Source organism: Gastrolobium bilobum, unplaced genomic scaffold, assembly GCF_033153095.1.
Source record: "Gastrolobium bilobum isolate Gb01-03AN ecotype WA unplaced genomic scaffold, APGP_CSIRO_Gbil_v1 utg2122, whole genome shotgun sequence".
In the NCBI taxonomy this organism is placed as follows: Eukaryota; Viridiplantae; Streptophyta; class Magnoliopsida; order Fabales; family Fabaceae; genus Gastrolobium; species Gastrolobium bilobum.
The window spans coordinates 1,007,615-1,022,956 of NW_026897715.1; the positions used below are offsets into that span (position 1 = coordinate 1,007,615).

At 34.8% G+C, this 15,342-nt stretch overlaps 1 protein-coding gene and 2 non-coding genes across 3 annotated transcripts; 1 reads left to right on the top strand and 2 right to left on the bottom strand.

Annotated features, from left to right (window-relative positions):
• Positions 1-1,407: 1,407 nt before the first annotated feature.
• Positions 1,408-3,289, bottom strand: LOC133309429 (alcohol dehydrogenase 1). The gene is made up of 2 exons (XM_061510193.1): positions 2,797-3,289; positions 1,408-2,523 (listed from the first exon to the last, which is right to left on the bottom strand). Exons 1-2 carry the CDS (start codon positions 3,015-3,017, stop codon positions 1,602-1,604), a joined length of 1,143 nt encoding a protein of 380 aa, XP_061366177.1. The 5' UTR covers positions 3,018-3,289; the 3' UTR covers positions 1,408-1,601.
• Positions 3,290-13,619: 10,330 nt separating this feature from the next.
• TRNAF-GAA (transfer RNA phenylalanine (anticodon GAA)) lies at positions 13,620-13,692 on the bottom strand. The gene has a single exon. It is a non-coding gene; the product is annotated as a tRNA-Phe (tRNA).
• A 1,067-nt stretch (positions 13,693-14,759) lies between these two features.
• TRNAI-UAU (transfer RNA isoleucine (anticodon UAU)) lies at positions 14,760-14,833 on the top strand. The gene has a single exon. It is a non-coding gene; the product is annotated as a tRNA-Ile (tRNA).
• The last annotated feature ends 509 nt before the right edge of the window (positions 14,834-15,342 follow it).

Below are 15,342 nucleotides of genomic sequence, written 5' to 3' on the forward strand. Positions count from 1 at the left end.
TGGGGTGTGTACAGAATCGGATATCTTTCCAAATTCTATTATTTGTTCGATAAATCTGTTCAAGTACTGGTGAAGTTCTTATTTCGATAAATATGTTGGAGCTCAGCTGGCTCTAGTTTTTTTTTTTAAAAAAAAAAAACTAGTTTGCTTGTATGTCCTAGCATTATCTCTTAAGATGGTTTTGTTGCTCCCAGGGATGAATTGCGTTTATAGAAAATTTTGCAATTTAAAAACACACTCTGATAAAATAAAGAGTTAAGGGAAGAAGTCCAATTGGAGAAAAAAAAATCCATGATCCCAATTTGGATACTTCTATCGAATTGGGAGATAAATTTACTAACAATCAAATCAAAGTACAAGAATAAACTATATTCTATCCTTATACAAGAATTAACTTGAAATTTTATCTAAGGTTTTTGGAACCCTATCCCTAGGATTCTCATGGAGTCTAATTAAAGACTTTTCAAAGCCAAACGGCTTCCGTCTCTATTCGCAATGAATAAAGGCCGACTTATTTTTAAGTCTATCATATTTTTCAAGGTTAAGAAGAAAATTCAATTAAAACTGGTTACTTTATATGCTTCTATATAATAAGCAAATAAGTATAAATAAAAACTAAGTGGTAGACTCAATGAATCTGCTCATGTCTTTGGTTCCCAAATTGTTTTGAATGCGCCTTGAGAAGAAATACTCATAATATGTTCAATGCACTTTTTCTCTTAAATGCTAAAAAAAAATCTTTTTTCTTTAATGCTCAAAAATCTTTTTCTTTTGAATGCTCACACTTTTTCTATTGAAAGCTCACAAAACATTTCTTTTTTGAATGCTGACTCACCCACTCTCTGAAGAAAGACTCAAGGTATGGTTTTTATTGATTTTCTCTCAAAATTAATTATTAAAGAAAATCTCAATATTATCATGATTTTTTTAAAACTTTGCAATTATCTTTTTAAAAATAAAATAAAATCTTAAAAATATATTTGGATTAAAAATAAAACTTTTAAATCTTCTTACTATAGTTTTCAAAACATTCTAACCCAGGACATGATTATGATTCACTTCATCCAACCATTACATGAAATCTAAGATTTTTTCTTGCAACTTTGATCATCACGATTTCATGACAATATTGTATTACAGTCTCTTCGTCACAAATTAAGTTCTGTAACAAACTTTAAAAAACTAAACAAACTGTTAAATACTATGGCTTCATTTCTTTGTTATCACCAAAACTAGACAAGGTGCAGTTCCTATTTGCTTTTTCACCAAATTTTAATAGAATCAATCTGACATATGTGAACATATTGTAATATGAATACATTCTCTGTATTTCTTTACCTTTTTTTTTATTATTATCTGTGTTCTTCTCGTCTCTTCAATCATAGCATTGCTTATTCTCCTTGCACGTGAATCACAGTTCTCTACATTTTACAATCCCAGTAGCAAAGGCACCATCATTCTCTACATTAATTCAAACTTAAAACTTCACAAATGGATTATATATATGATTTTCTTTTTCTTTTTCTTTACACAACCAGAAAGAGAACTTAATTCGTCCCCCAATGGGGACCGGACCATTATTGCATAATTGTTTTAAGGCTTTACTCCTCCATGCGGATGATACACCTGATGGACTGCCCTTTAAGCATGTAATCAAAAGCTTTGTTAATCTCCGAGAATGGAACTGTGTGAGTGATGAATTTCTCCAGTTCCAGCTCCCCTTTCATGTACTTCTCCACAACAGATGGAAGATCAGTGCGGGGTTTGTAGTTACCATAGAAGGTACCCTTAAGAGTCCTCTCATTCAAGAAATTCATAGGATGAGTTTTGAATGCATCATCTTTGTTTGGCACTCCAACAAGTACAGCAACACCCCAACCATCGTGGACACATTCGAATGCTGAGATCATAGCCTGGATGCTTCCAGTACATTCAACAGCACGATCCACACCTCCATTGGTCATTTCAGCAATTACCTGCTGAACAGGTTTGTCATGATCTTTTGGGTTGACAAACTCATTGACACCAAACTTCTTAGCTTCTTCAAATCTGCTTGAAACCAAATCAACCCCAATGATTCTTGATGCACCAGAAATCCTTGCCCCTTCAGCAGCAGCAAGGCCAACAGCTCCAAGTCCAAAAATGGCAACAGAAGAACCAGGTTTTGGTTTTGCAACATTGATAGTAGCACCAAGTCCGGTGCATATTCCGCAACTGAGAATACAAACTTTGTCAAGTGGGGCAGCAGGGTTGATCTTTGCAACACATCCAGCATGAACCACAGTGTATTCACTGAATGTAGATGTACCCACAAAATGGTACACGGGCTGTCCCTTAATAGAGAATCTTGTCTGGCTGTCATTGATCATGACACCTCGATCAGTGTTGATCCTTAGCAGATCACACATGTTGCTCTCCTCTGACTTACAATGTGAGCATTCCCCGCACTCTCCTGTAAATACAGGGAGGGCATGATCCCCTGGTTTCAGATGGCTCACACCCTCGCCTACGCTCTCCACAATCCTGAATGACAAACATTATCCATAACATGTATACGCGTTAAATACTACAATAACAAGACATAGGATATATATTGTTAATGTACTACTCAATTTGTTTTTTTTAACTTTTACATCGATTATGTTGAAGTTTCTTTCTTTTAATACTAAAAATAAATATAATTGTTGGATTAATCTAAGAGTAAAATTAACTGATAATGATATTGACAGTAACACTAATTCGAAGTAACAATATATATATTATAATATGAAAGTAGTATTTAGAAGAGAAGCGTACCCTCCAGCTTCATGACCGAAAATACGAGGAAACAATGGAGTCTGGCCCTTGGCTTCCCAGAAGTAAACATCCGTATGGCAAAGTGAAGTGTAGAGGATCTTCAAACGCACCTCACCAGCCTGTGGTGGAGCCACCTCTACTTCTTCCATCACCAGTGGCTTCCCTGCTTCCCAAGCAACCGCTGCTTTGCACTTGATGACGTGGCCAGCTGTGCTCGACATGGCTTACTAGTTACTAAGAATGAAGATGAATCAACGGATACGATGATTCTGACAACTGATTAGAATTGATGAGAGAGTTGGTACATGTCGAACAAACCCTGCCTTTGTGGACTTAATTTATAGCTGGAGCCTGTAGACCCGGGAAAACCAAACCACCCAAACGTTGGACCAAACAAAACCACTTTGGCTACCGCTCTTGTTTTATTTCCAAGCGGCGCCTTAGGTTCGCTACGCACAAGTTCACAACCATGTAACTGTTGGCGGTTTTTAATTTTTTTTAGTATTGTGGTCATCAAGTGATAAGTGGTAACACAAGTGGTTTTCGAATGACCGATCCACGAAAACTGCGTGCCACAACACAAGTGGTTTATCTTATCACTCCGTTTTTTCTTTTCTTTTTTTCGGTCAAAACGTTTTTATCAATATTCCATGTATTTTTATGTTTTTTTAATTTTTTTTTAAGTTAAAATTTTATGTTTATAATTTTTTATCTTTCTTATGTTTTTACGTAAAATCTTATTTTCAAAGGAGGATCAGGCTTACAGCCTACATGGTATTTTCTTTCGTTCTTTTTTTTTTTTAACAAAATATAACATTAATTTATTCATTCAAGGTGATTCGCAAAAACGAAAATTAAGTCAGTCTAATTAATATGACGGGAAGATAAAATAACAAATTCAAATTCACTATGGCAAAATAATGAGATCCAAAGTATAATATTTTTAAAGGAGAATTATATTTACAAACTTTTTGTTTACAAACTCTTATAAAGTACTGTAGTTCTTCCAAGAAGACATAGTGTAAATTTTAAAAAAATTTAAATTTTTTTTGTAAACGAATAGTTTCTATATTTTTAAGTATAAGACAGTCTAAGCAATCAACAAACACTGATAATGGCTTAGGAAGATCTAATTTGCATATGAAATTTGCACAATGCAACTCGATCGTAGCATATTAGGAGAAAATATTGGAAGAATCAGTAACCGATTTCATTATCTTGGATCACAGTGAGTGAGTACAGAGAGCATTGCTCTTTATAACAGTAAAGGGTATGCTAACAGAAAAGAGAGAGAAGATAACAAATTGAGGTGTACGTGGCACATGAGCCAATAGCTAATTATCCTATACATCAGAGACTAGAAACAGAAATTAAATAAAATGGTATATTCTAATACTCCCCCTCAAGATGGAGAGTGAATATTGTGCACTCCCATCTTGGAAAGCAGGGAAGCAAACTGAGCAGGATGCAGTGCCTTGGTGAGGATATCAGCCAACTGATGTGCAGATGCAATGGGAAAAGTTTGAAGACAGCCTTGAACAATCTGTTGTCTGACCAAGTGGCAATCAATTTCAATGTGCTTTGTTCGCTCATGAAACACAGGATTGGCAGCTATGTGGAGGGCAGCAGTATTATCACAAAATAAGTGAGCAGCAGCAGAATGAGGAATGTGAAAATCTTTAAGTAGAGAAAATAACCAAATAATTTCACAAGTGACAGCAGCCATGGACCTATACTCAGATTCAGCGGAGGATTTGGATACAGTAGCTTGTTTCTTTGATTTCCAACTAATTAGTGAATCTCCTAAGAAAACACAAAAACCAGAAATGGACCGTCTAGTGTCAGGGCAAGAAGCCCAGTCTGAATCAGAAAAAGCATTGAATTGAATTTTTGAAGATGAAGAAAATAGTAAACCTTGACCTGGAGTGCCCTTTAAATAGGCCAACACCCTGTAAACAGCAGCAAGATGGGGAGCTCTAGGGGCAGACATGAATTGGCTGAGATGATTAACCGTGTAACAGATGTCCGGCCGGGTTATTGTTAAGTACAATAAACGGCCAATCAGTCTTCTGTAAAGTGAGGGATCAGAGAGAAGGTCACCTATAGTGGAGGAGAGCTTGAGATTGGGTTCCATGGGTGTGGACTTTGGTTTGCAGCCAAGGTAACCAGCATCAGATAAAATTTGTAAAGTGTAATGACGTTGACAAATGGATATGCCAGCAGAGGACCTAGCCACCTCAATGCCAAGAAAGTATTTCAAAGAGCCCAGATTCTTTAATTTAAATTTGCTGTCCAGGAAAGAAGTGAGATGAAGGACCTGATCAGGATTGTTGGAGGCCACTAGTATGTCACCAACATATACTAGAACAGCAACAAAAGCATCATTGGAAATTTTGGTGAATAATGAATGATCAGTTTGAGAGTGGGAAAAACCAAGAGATAAAAGGATTGAGGAAAACTTAGCAAACCACTGGCGAGATGCTTTTTTCAAACCATACAGTGATTTATGAAGCTTGCAGACAGCATTGGATGGAAGAGACTCCCCCTGTGTAGAATAACCGGGTGGGAGAGACATGTAAACTTCTTCAGCAAGCTCTCCATGTAAAAAAGCATTATTGACGTCTAATTGAATTAGATGCCAATTGTGTATAGCTGCAAGAGCAAGAAGAAGACGAACTGTTGTGATTTTTGCAACAGGGGAATAAGTCTCCATATAATCCAAACCCTCCAATTGAGTGAACCCCTTGGCAACCAAACGAGCTTTATAACGCTCAAGAGACCCATCAGATTTGTACTTCACTCTATACACCCACTTACAACCCACTGGATGTTTACCTGCAGGCAGAGAGACAATGGACCATGTCTGATTGTGTTTAAGAGCAGCGAGTTCTGCATTCATGGCATCACACCATTCGGGTAATTGAGAGGCTTCAGCATATGAGGAAGGTTCAAAGTGAGAAGAAATATTATTAATGAGGGTAAGGTATGAAGGTTTAATTTTGGAATATGATAAGTGGGCAGAGATAGGATGTATGGTAGAGGTTGAACAAACGAAATCGGAAAGATGTGGTGGGGGCTTTTTTGTGCGAGAAGGCCTGCTAGGAAGATGATCAGAGGCTGCAGTGGTAACATTGTGAGGGACAGATTTGGATATAGTAGGTAATGAATTTAGTGGAGTGGAGAAAGGAGTTGAGGAAACAAAAGGAAAAATAGACTCATGAAAGACAACATCCCTAGAAATGACTATTCGATTGGTGGATAAGTCAAGAAGCTTGTAAGCTTTATAGCCAGGGGGATATCCCAGGAAGACAGCAGATGATGAACAAGGAGAAAACTTGTGTTTATTGCGAGAGAGAGTGGAATAAAAACATAAGCAACCAAAATTACGGAGGTGAGTATAAGAAGGAGGTTTATGGGAGAGAATTTCAAAAGGAGTTTTATGATGAAGGAGTGGAGAAGGAATACGGTTGATTAAATAAACTGCAGTGAGAACACAATCAGTCCAGTATGCCAGAGGAAGATGGGATTGGAAATGCAGGGCACGGGCAGCGTTTAAAATGTGTTGATGTTTGCGCTCAACAACTGAGTTTTGTTGAGGACTTTCAACACAGGAATGAAATACTTGAATGCCTTTAGAGGAATAAAAATCAGGGAGATGAAACTCAGGGGCATTGTCACACCGAATGCTTTTTATAGGAGAAGAGTATTGAGTATGAATCAAGTTATAAAAAGAAGGAAAGAATGTGGAAAAAACAGATTTATTTTTTAAAAAATGTACCCAAGTGAACCGTGTGGCATCATCCACTATAGTTAAAAAATATTTATTACCACAAACAGAAATGGGGTTAAATGGACCCCATATATCACAGTGTATTAAGGTAAAAGGATTGGCAGACATATGAGGATCTAAAATAAATGGTAATTTTTTTTGTTTAGATAAAGGGCAAACAGAACATGGTGTATGTGAGATGGTGTCTGTAAAATGCAAAGTATTTTTCATTGATTGTAAAAAGGAAGGGGATGGATGGCCTAACCGAGAATGCCATAGTACATAAGAAGGAAACATAGAAGCAGAACAATGGGGATGGGGAACATCAGAAATGGGGAAGAAATTTGATGAATCAAATAAATACAAATCACCCGTGCGCTTAGCAATCCCAATCGTCTTGTGAGTTATAGCATCCTGGAGGAGACAAAAGGAACCAGAAAAAATGGCAATGATGTTAGAATCTCTTGTGAGAGCGCTAACAGAGATGAGATTTAAAGTAAATGAAGGAACAAAAAGAACACAACGTAATGTTAACGAAGAAGAAAGGGAAACATCTCCAACAGAAGAAATTGGAATATTAGAACCGTTAGGAAGGGAAATAGAACCTGAAGAAGAATGAAATAAAGGATGTGAAATCAGAGATGAAAGGTAAGTGACACGGTGGGTGGCACCAGTGTCAAGTACCCAGTAGTTTGAAGGAATGAATGAAGAAATCTTACCACTGTAGCTTGCGATCATGGGATTTATAGCTGAAGATGGAGTGGAAGGTAAATCGGATGAAGGGGTGGAGGCGGTGGGTTCAGGATTTTTGTTGAGAAGAGAAAGTAACTGATGGTACTGAGTGGGGGTGAGGGGATCGTGAGGTGGAGAGAAGGTGGGCTGAGATGTGGATAGGTGAATTTGGGCCTGAGGCTGATGTGGGCCAGGTGGATATTTGGGGCTTCTAGGTTTGTAGCCTGGGGGAAAGCCATGGAGCTTAAAACATTTGTCCCAGACATGACCCAACTGCTGGCAGTGAGTGCAGTAAGGGCGAGGGCGGTGTTGGGCGGTGACGGCAGCGGTGACCGACGATGATGAATCCATGACGGAAGCAGAAGGAAACCCAGATGTTGTGTTCATCATTGGAGTGTCAAGAGAGGGATGAAAAGAGGGTGTGATTTGTCGTTGACGTTCCTCTTGTATGACTAAGGAGAAAACACGCGATAATGGAGGAAGTGGCTCCATAAGCAGAATCTGGGCTCTGATTGAAGAAAATGAGTCATTCAATCCCATTAAAAATTGCATTGCATAGTCCTGTTGTTGAGTCTGTGACAGAAGCCGAAGAGCACCACATGTGCAAGCAGGATTGGGAGAATAATCTCTGAGTTCATCCCAAAGAATCTTCAATTTCGTGTAATATGTGTTGATGTCCAGACTACCCTGAGGAGATTTGTTGTTTTAATTGAAATATACGTGGTCCATTGGCTTGATGAAATCGAACACGGAGGTCTTCCCAAAGATAATAGGCGGTGGAAAAATACATCAAACTATCCGCAATTTCCTTGGATACAGAGTTGAGAAGCCAGGAAGTCACCATGGAGTTGCATCGGGTCCAAGCAGCAAAAAGAAGATCAGTAGTTTCAGGTCGAAGAAGAGAACCATCGACGAAACATAATTTGTTTTTTGCGGTGAGAGCAATGAGCATTGCTCGACTCCAGGGGTTGAAATTCGGACCATTGAGGGAGTGAGTAACCAGAATGAGACCAGGATGATCACCATTCTGAAGATAATAAGGACTAGCAGAGTCCTCCATAGGAGCAGACGAGGAACTATTGGTAGATGGGGAAGAATGGGAAGAAGCGGGGTTGGTAGTTTTGCCACCACGAGCCATGGAGAAAGGCTCGGAGGCTAAAAAAACTCATCTGATACCATATTAGGAGAAAATATTGGAAGAATCAGTAACCGATTTCATTATCTTGGATCACAGTGAGTGAGTGCAGAGAGCATTGCTCTTTATAACAGTAAAGGGTATGCTAACAGAAAAGAGAGAGAAGATAACAAATTGAGGTGTACGTGGCACATGAGCCAATAGCTAATTATCCTATACATCAGAGACTAGAAACAGAAATTAAATAAAATGGTATATTCTAATATAGCAAGTTGATACGAGCACCCCAAATCCTAATGAACTGATGAAGCAAAGGCCTAGTGGTACAGAGAGAAGCATGCATCAGAGAGATGGAGACATGGTGCGAAGAACAGGAGATAGACGAAAGAAGAGACCCGAATGGCTCAGTGACTTTGTCACTTTTACACGTGGCTGAGTGAAGCGGTGATGGGAACAATGATAGAGTGGGCTAAGTCTTAGAAAGCCCAATTACTTTGTTAAGTCAATTAGGGGAAAATAAAGGGCCTACCTCTGCAGCCCAATAGATTTACATTCAGTTATCTTAATAGTTTGTTATGTTTACCTTATAAGGGGAGGGAATCGATAGGCATGGGTTTTTTGTAGAATATTTACGAGTGCCGTTTAGTTGAAGATTTCTTAAAATTTATCTATACAAATCAAATTGGCAAAGTAAGAAAGCAATGTTTGGTAGACAGTTTTACAAAAAATTTCTATGTGATGTATTTGCATAACATTTCTTATTTGTTCATAGAAAGCAAGCAAAAGTTATTATTTGTAAAGACAACTTGAGGGTGGTATTTTACATTTAGCTAGCTAAATGGCAAAAGAGCAATCCACTAGTAGACTTAAATACCCTCATCTAAAGTGTCAATTTTTCACTTTCTTTATGGAGTTATATTTGTAATTTTATACCATTTACTTATCAATATTTTATTAAACATAGGTTTCAAAAACTTTAATTAATTTGCCTGGTAATATTTGGCCCAACCAAATAACTTTTTTTTAACTTTCCTATCTAATTTATTTTTCTTGTAAATCCATGGTAAATACATTTTTTCAGTGAATTAAAATTTTCACTTGAACCAAACACTCCTGACAAACTCTTTTCTTCTCTCTCAATTGCTGCTAGAGTTGTCGGCGTTCTCGAATTGCAGTTGATAATACAATCCTGTTACTTCTTTCTCATTCAATTTCTGTTTAGATAGTTTAGCTCAAGTCCACCGGCCACAATACTCCTAGCGGCCTGTTCTAGCAATATAGATGCTTGCTAAAATGTCTAGTTGAGTCATAAAACAAAGATTAAAAGCAGGGATGTCATGTTCAAAACTTTGAATAAAGGACAACGAACTAAACAGATTATGATACAAGCTTGTTTGGGATAGAATTCGGTAAGCATCCGCAAGGCACAAGCTTTCTCTGCCATATACTGACGCGGAATAAACGTAAGAATATTGAGACGCGTTGATTCAAAGAAGAGTAAAGAAACCCATGTCATATATCTCAAAACCATATATATGGATTCTTCACGTTCAAGAAATTAAAAGGTATTTCACTATCTTTGAAAGACACAAAAAATATATATATGTTAACTAAATTATGCCCAACGCCATACACTATGTATTATATTCTATGTCAAGTAATTTGTTATTTTTAATTAAAAACATAATAATAATAATAATAATAATAATTTATTATTAACAAATTATTTAAGGGTAAGAACGCATGTTCGGGTACCCCTTTGTCAATCATTTCCACCAAAAAATAACATTCGGCCGGAACTGTCTCTGATCTATGATCTCTCAGCTCACATGTAGATTAGATAGATATGTTTTTTTTATTAATAGTTAAATAATTAAATTTGTCTACGTTACCTTTATTACACGTAGTGGTTTAAGGAATCCAAAATTCCACAAATATGATATAATTTAGGTAGGTACATTCGTTACCACCTCCACACACTCTCTAGAATATCATTGTTGTTCTATTCGATAGTTCCATGCATGTTACCTAATCCAAGCTCTTCTTGGGATAAATCAATGGTTCATATGAGCTTAGCCTTCCACAAGTCAAGGAGGAGCAAGCAATATTTGGGTGGCCAGATCCACTACCATTTTTATGCGGTAACAACGATAAATCTGTTCATTGATCAATAGAGGTTAATTAACCGTTATTCCAGCCTTGCGTTTCTCCAAATTCATCCAATTTTGGCTTTTAATTGTTTTTTCTTCTGCCTTCATAACCGCTTCCATATATATATATATATATATATATATATATATATATATATATATATATATATATATATATATATATAAATCTATCTGTCAAGTGCTCCATTGAGCATGTTTCATACATTTGGCTGAGGTTGGATTCCCTTTGGCCATCATCAACAGAAAAAATAAAAATAAAAATAAAAATAAAATCATGGCACAATTGTATAGTTTCTTCCTTTTAATGTGTTTGGTAGTGGTGACCATACCTACCCTTGATGCCAATGTCAAAGAGGATAATGTGTACTGGCAAAATAAGATCGAACATCTTAATTCATATTGGAAGGCAAGAGCAGTGATTGCTGAAAAGGCAAACAAAGAAGCTTATTCTCCTGACCCATATGCAGTATCCGGTGAACTGACTTCTAGTGTTAACGAGTAAGTCTTATTACACATATATCATACCATAACATGTTCAATTTTATGAGAGGAATTTCACATATTAGTTCAATGGTTATATTCTTATATTATATATATATATATATATTTTTTTTTTATCTACAGATTGATAGTTGACAACAAGAAGGGAAGAAGAAACTTAGGGGGACGAAAATATACAAGAGTATCTAATTAATTTTTATTTTTTTTAACTGTGACAGTGTGTTATTGGGCATGCTTGTTGTACAGGATTGTATAAAGCCTGATAGTATAAGACTTGAGGGCAATGTTTGGTGTACAGGATTGCATAAGGCCTAATAATATAAGACCTGAGGCATGATTAGTACACAAGATAGGATAAGACCTGATAGTATAAGGTGTGATTAAATTTTAATATTATCCAGTGTTTGGTATGGTATTATATAAGATAAAATATTATATAAAATAATACTATTCAATATTTGGTAATGCACTCTATAATACAAGATATGATAAAAATAAATATTTTTAACAAAAATATTCTTTAATAAAAAATTTATATAATTCTTCTAAATATGTCATATGATATTAATTTTTATAAAAATTTATCCATGAGTATGTCCAAAAAAATATATTAATTTTGTAAAAATAAAAATCTTGAATATATTTTTTTTATACAAAATAATGACTATTATATATATTAAATTAAAAAATCAGTAGGCATCATGTAATATCGTTGGATCAAATGAAAACAAAAAGAAGCATCATCACTTTCTCAGGTAAAAAATTGTTAAATTAAACAGATATTTAAAAACATACATTATTCATTCGCCTAGATAAAAAGAATAATGTAATTATAAATCATCAACAGGTCCTATATAGATGAACTTAATTAACAAATATACCTGATTGTATAAGCCTTAACTAAATTTTAATACTATCCAATGTTTGATACGGTATTATATAAGATAATACTATCTAATATTTGGTAATACACTGTTTAATACTAGATAGAATAAAAATAAATATTTTTTGACAAAAATACTCTTTAATAAATAATTTATATAATTATTTTCAAATATATAATATGATATTAATTTTAAATATAATATTAAACCAATTAAATATATGGCCAAAGAAAAAAAAATCTTAAATGAACCTTTTCAGTAATCACATAACATAGTTGAGGTCTAGAGGCGAACACCACGAACACCTGCATTTCCCTTTTTTCAAATACACCTCATCTTTTTCACCACATCATCTATGTAGAAAAATCAATCTAATGACAACTGAAAAGATTAGATTCCTAAGTTGGTTGTAAATCACTCACTCTGCAATTTTAATTAATTTTCAATGCATGAAATTTTGATATTAATTAATACAATTTTTATTAAAGATATTTTTAAAAAGAAACTTTGAAGTAAAAATATATTCAGCAAACTAGATTATTTTTTAATCATGCATTCATGTAAAACTTCACTTTTTTGTATTTATGCACTCATCATTATGCTTGATGTCATATGCTTTTCTCGTTTATGCATAGTAAAAATTCCTCACAATTTAACTTTGTGTAATCTTGTTCTTTGGTTAGAATTCCATATTCAGAATTTGGGGAGAAGATGATGATGCTTTTTATTGCATACATAGATGCTAACACTTGTACAATAATATCTCACACTCAGGCAATTTGCCATATCTACAAGGCTGGATTTCATCACAATACAATAAGTAGGGCTACTAAGAAAATTTCCCAATAAAGGAGGACTTTTGCAATATATATTCTCTAACTGGCTAACAGTGTGAAGAGATATCTAAAACTGCTTCCACCTTATTAAGTGCATAACCATTTGAATTTATATATCTAAGAAATTATTAAATGATGGGATATTTGTTTCTCCTTTTACAGAAAAACAAAACTTCATTCCTGCACTCTCAAAATTTGGTAGGGTTCACAAGTTAAAAAAATAAAATAAGAAAGCTCGAGATTCGATGGGTTTGTAGAAAAGTGTTGATTTCATCTGCAACAGAAGAAAATCAACACCCTTAAATGATATATCATTTTAATGTATTAAAGATTATTGTTGTATAAGTTTATATTATACGATGTCACACCAAACAATTAAAAATGTTATAACATATAATATAAACTTATACTATCAACCTTATACATTACACCAAACAGTCTTTTTTGACCTATTTACTTATTTATTTTTGCCAAAAACTTAGCTATTCACATCAAAATTAACATCTGTAAATATATTTTTTTGTAGCCCAACAAGAATAGTTAAAGGGAAAAAAAAAATATTGTAGAAAAATTATTAAGTTATGTTGTAGAGATAAAAATTATGAAACCCACACTTATTTTCAAAAAACAAAACAAATGTGGGTCCCACCATCTGAAACAATATACTTCTATTTCCCATAGTTAAAATCTGAGTGTCAATTTTCACTTTCCCAGTTCATTCGAAAGTAATGTTTAACATGCACTAAATAATTCTGCAAATTAGAACGGTGCCTTAAAACTACAAAAAATGGAACATGCGGTGAGCGTGGATCGAACACGCGACCTTCAGATCTTCAGTCTGACGCTCTCCCAACTGAGCTATCCCCGCATCTTGGAAGTCTTGGATCTGTTATTTATATCAAACCTAAATTATAATATTTCTTCTTAAAAGAGAAAAAGTATCCGGGGATTTCAATAGGGATAAGGAAAGTCACCTATTGGTTTTTAAATGCAAATTTAATACAGTAAAATGTTTTGATTTGGAGGTATTATTATTCGGGAGCAGTGTTCCTTGCACGAACAAGATTTTCCCTTTGTGAACACAGACAACAAGGAGAGCCTGCGATAATTAGAGAGGAAAAAAAAAAAACTGAAGGAAGGATGATAATTAGAGGTAAATACCTTTTTATTCAAGTACAATAACCCTTTGTTCAAATATAATATGTATTAGTTGTTTTTTTCCCTTCTATTAGACTTTGCAAATGATACGCAGGCTTTCAAAATTAGGCATTTTAACCATTTTGCCCCTCATTAATTATTTAATAATTATTTTGTCCCTGATTGAAAATTATTTATCAATCTGCCCCTCTTTAATCGACTAAGCCAAAAATTTAATCGACTAAATGATCGAATGAAGATTTAGTCGATTAAATCTTCAACTTAATCGACTAAATCTACCTCTTTATCAGAAGAACAACCTTGTGTATGGGAGATTTAGTCGATTAAATAGGGAGATTTAATCGACTAAATATTCATTCGATCATTTAGTCGATTAAATTTTTGGCTTAGTCGATTAAAGAGGGACAGATTGATAGATAGTTTCCAATCAGGGACAAAATGATTATTAAATAATTAATTAGGAGCAAAATGGTTAAAAAGCCTCCAAAACTAACTATTCAAAGAATGCAAATGGGATTTCATTTTCAATTCGATGTTTGATATAACTTCAGTTAAGAGTTTATAGTGGAATTATGAACATAAAACAGATAAAGAAACAAAAGTCAGACAATATTGGTATAAGACAAAGAAAATAAGTATAAACTTGTAGAAGTGCACACTGCACAACCATAACAAAAGGTAGCCCTCGTTTTCTCAATAAAACAAGCAGTGTTTGGAAATAGGCTTCTATATTAACGTTATTAATTAAATAAAAATCACAAAATACATGAATATCATGGTCCCGTAGCTCAGTTGGTTAGAGCGTTGGTCTTATGAGCCGAAGGTCGCGGGTTCGAGCCCCGCCGGGACCATTATATTTTGGTCAAAAAACCATTTTAGTTTCAACCCTAGGTTATATCTGAACCTGTCCAAGTTTGCATGGTTCCATGGTTATCGTTATCTCTCCGGTTTGAACCAATCTTGGTATGCTTTTAATCATATTATCTATTCTTCTCTCTGATTTCTGGTGAGTCAGTAGTAATCATTGTACAGAACAATTAAAGAACAATTAAACCTGAATGATTCCAAAACTCAAACAATCTTATTCTGGTGTCCATTATTTGCAATGAGAGGGGCAAAATATATAATGAGCATGGGATAATAATTCCATATTAATTCGAACCAATTCATACGCTCCCATTTTTAATAAAATCCCGGCTAAAAGCATACAGGTGCTGTAATGTGCCTCTCCATGGGTGTCTGGTAACCATCTATGTAAGGGTATAATCCGCGATTTGACAGCAAAAGCAATAAGAAACCCCCAATAGAATATTATTTATTATTTCGAGGGCCACGGGATATGATTGATTAGTTAATGTTT

Excerpts from the sequence above, each read along its gene's own strand:
- LOC133309429 (XM_061510193.1), bottom strand. The coding sequence starts at position 3,017 with ATGTCGAGCACAGCTGGCCACGTCATCAAGTGCAAAGCAGCGGTTGCT. Across the intron at positions 2,524-2,796 it reads TTCGGTCATGAAGCTGGAGG|GATTGTGGAGAGCGTAGGCG; the intron begins GTACGCTTCTCT and ends TTTGTCATTCAG.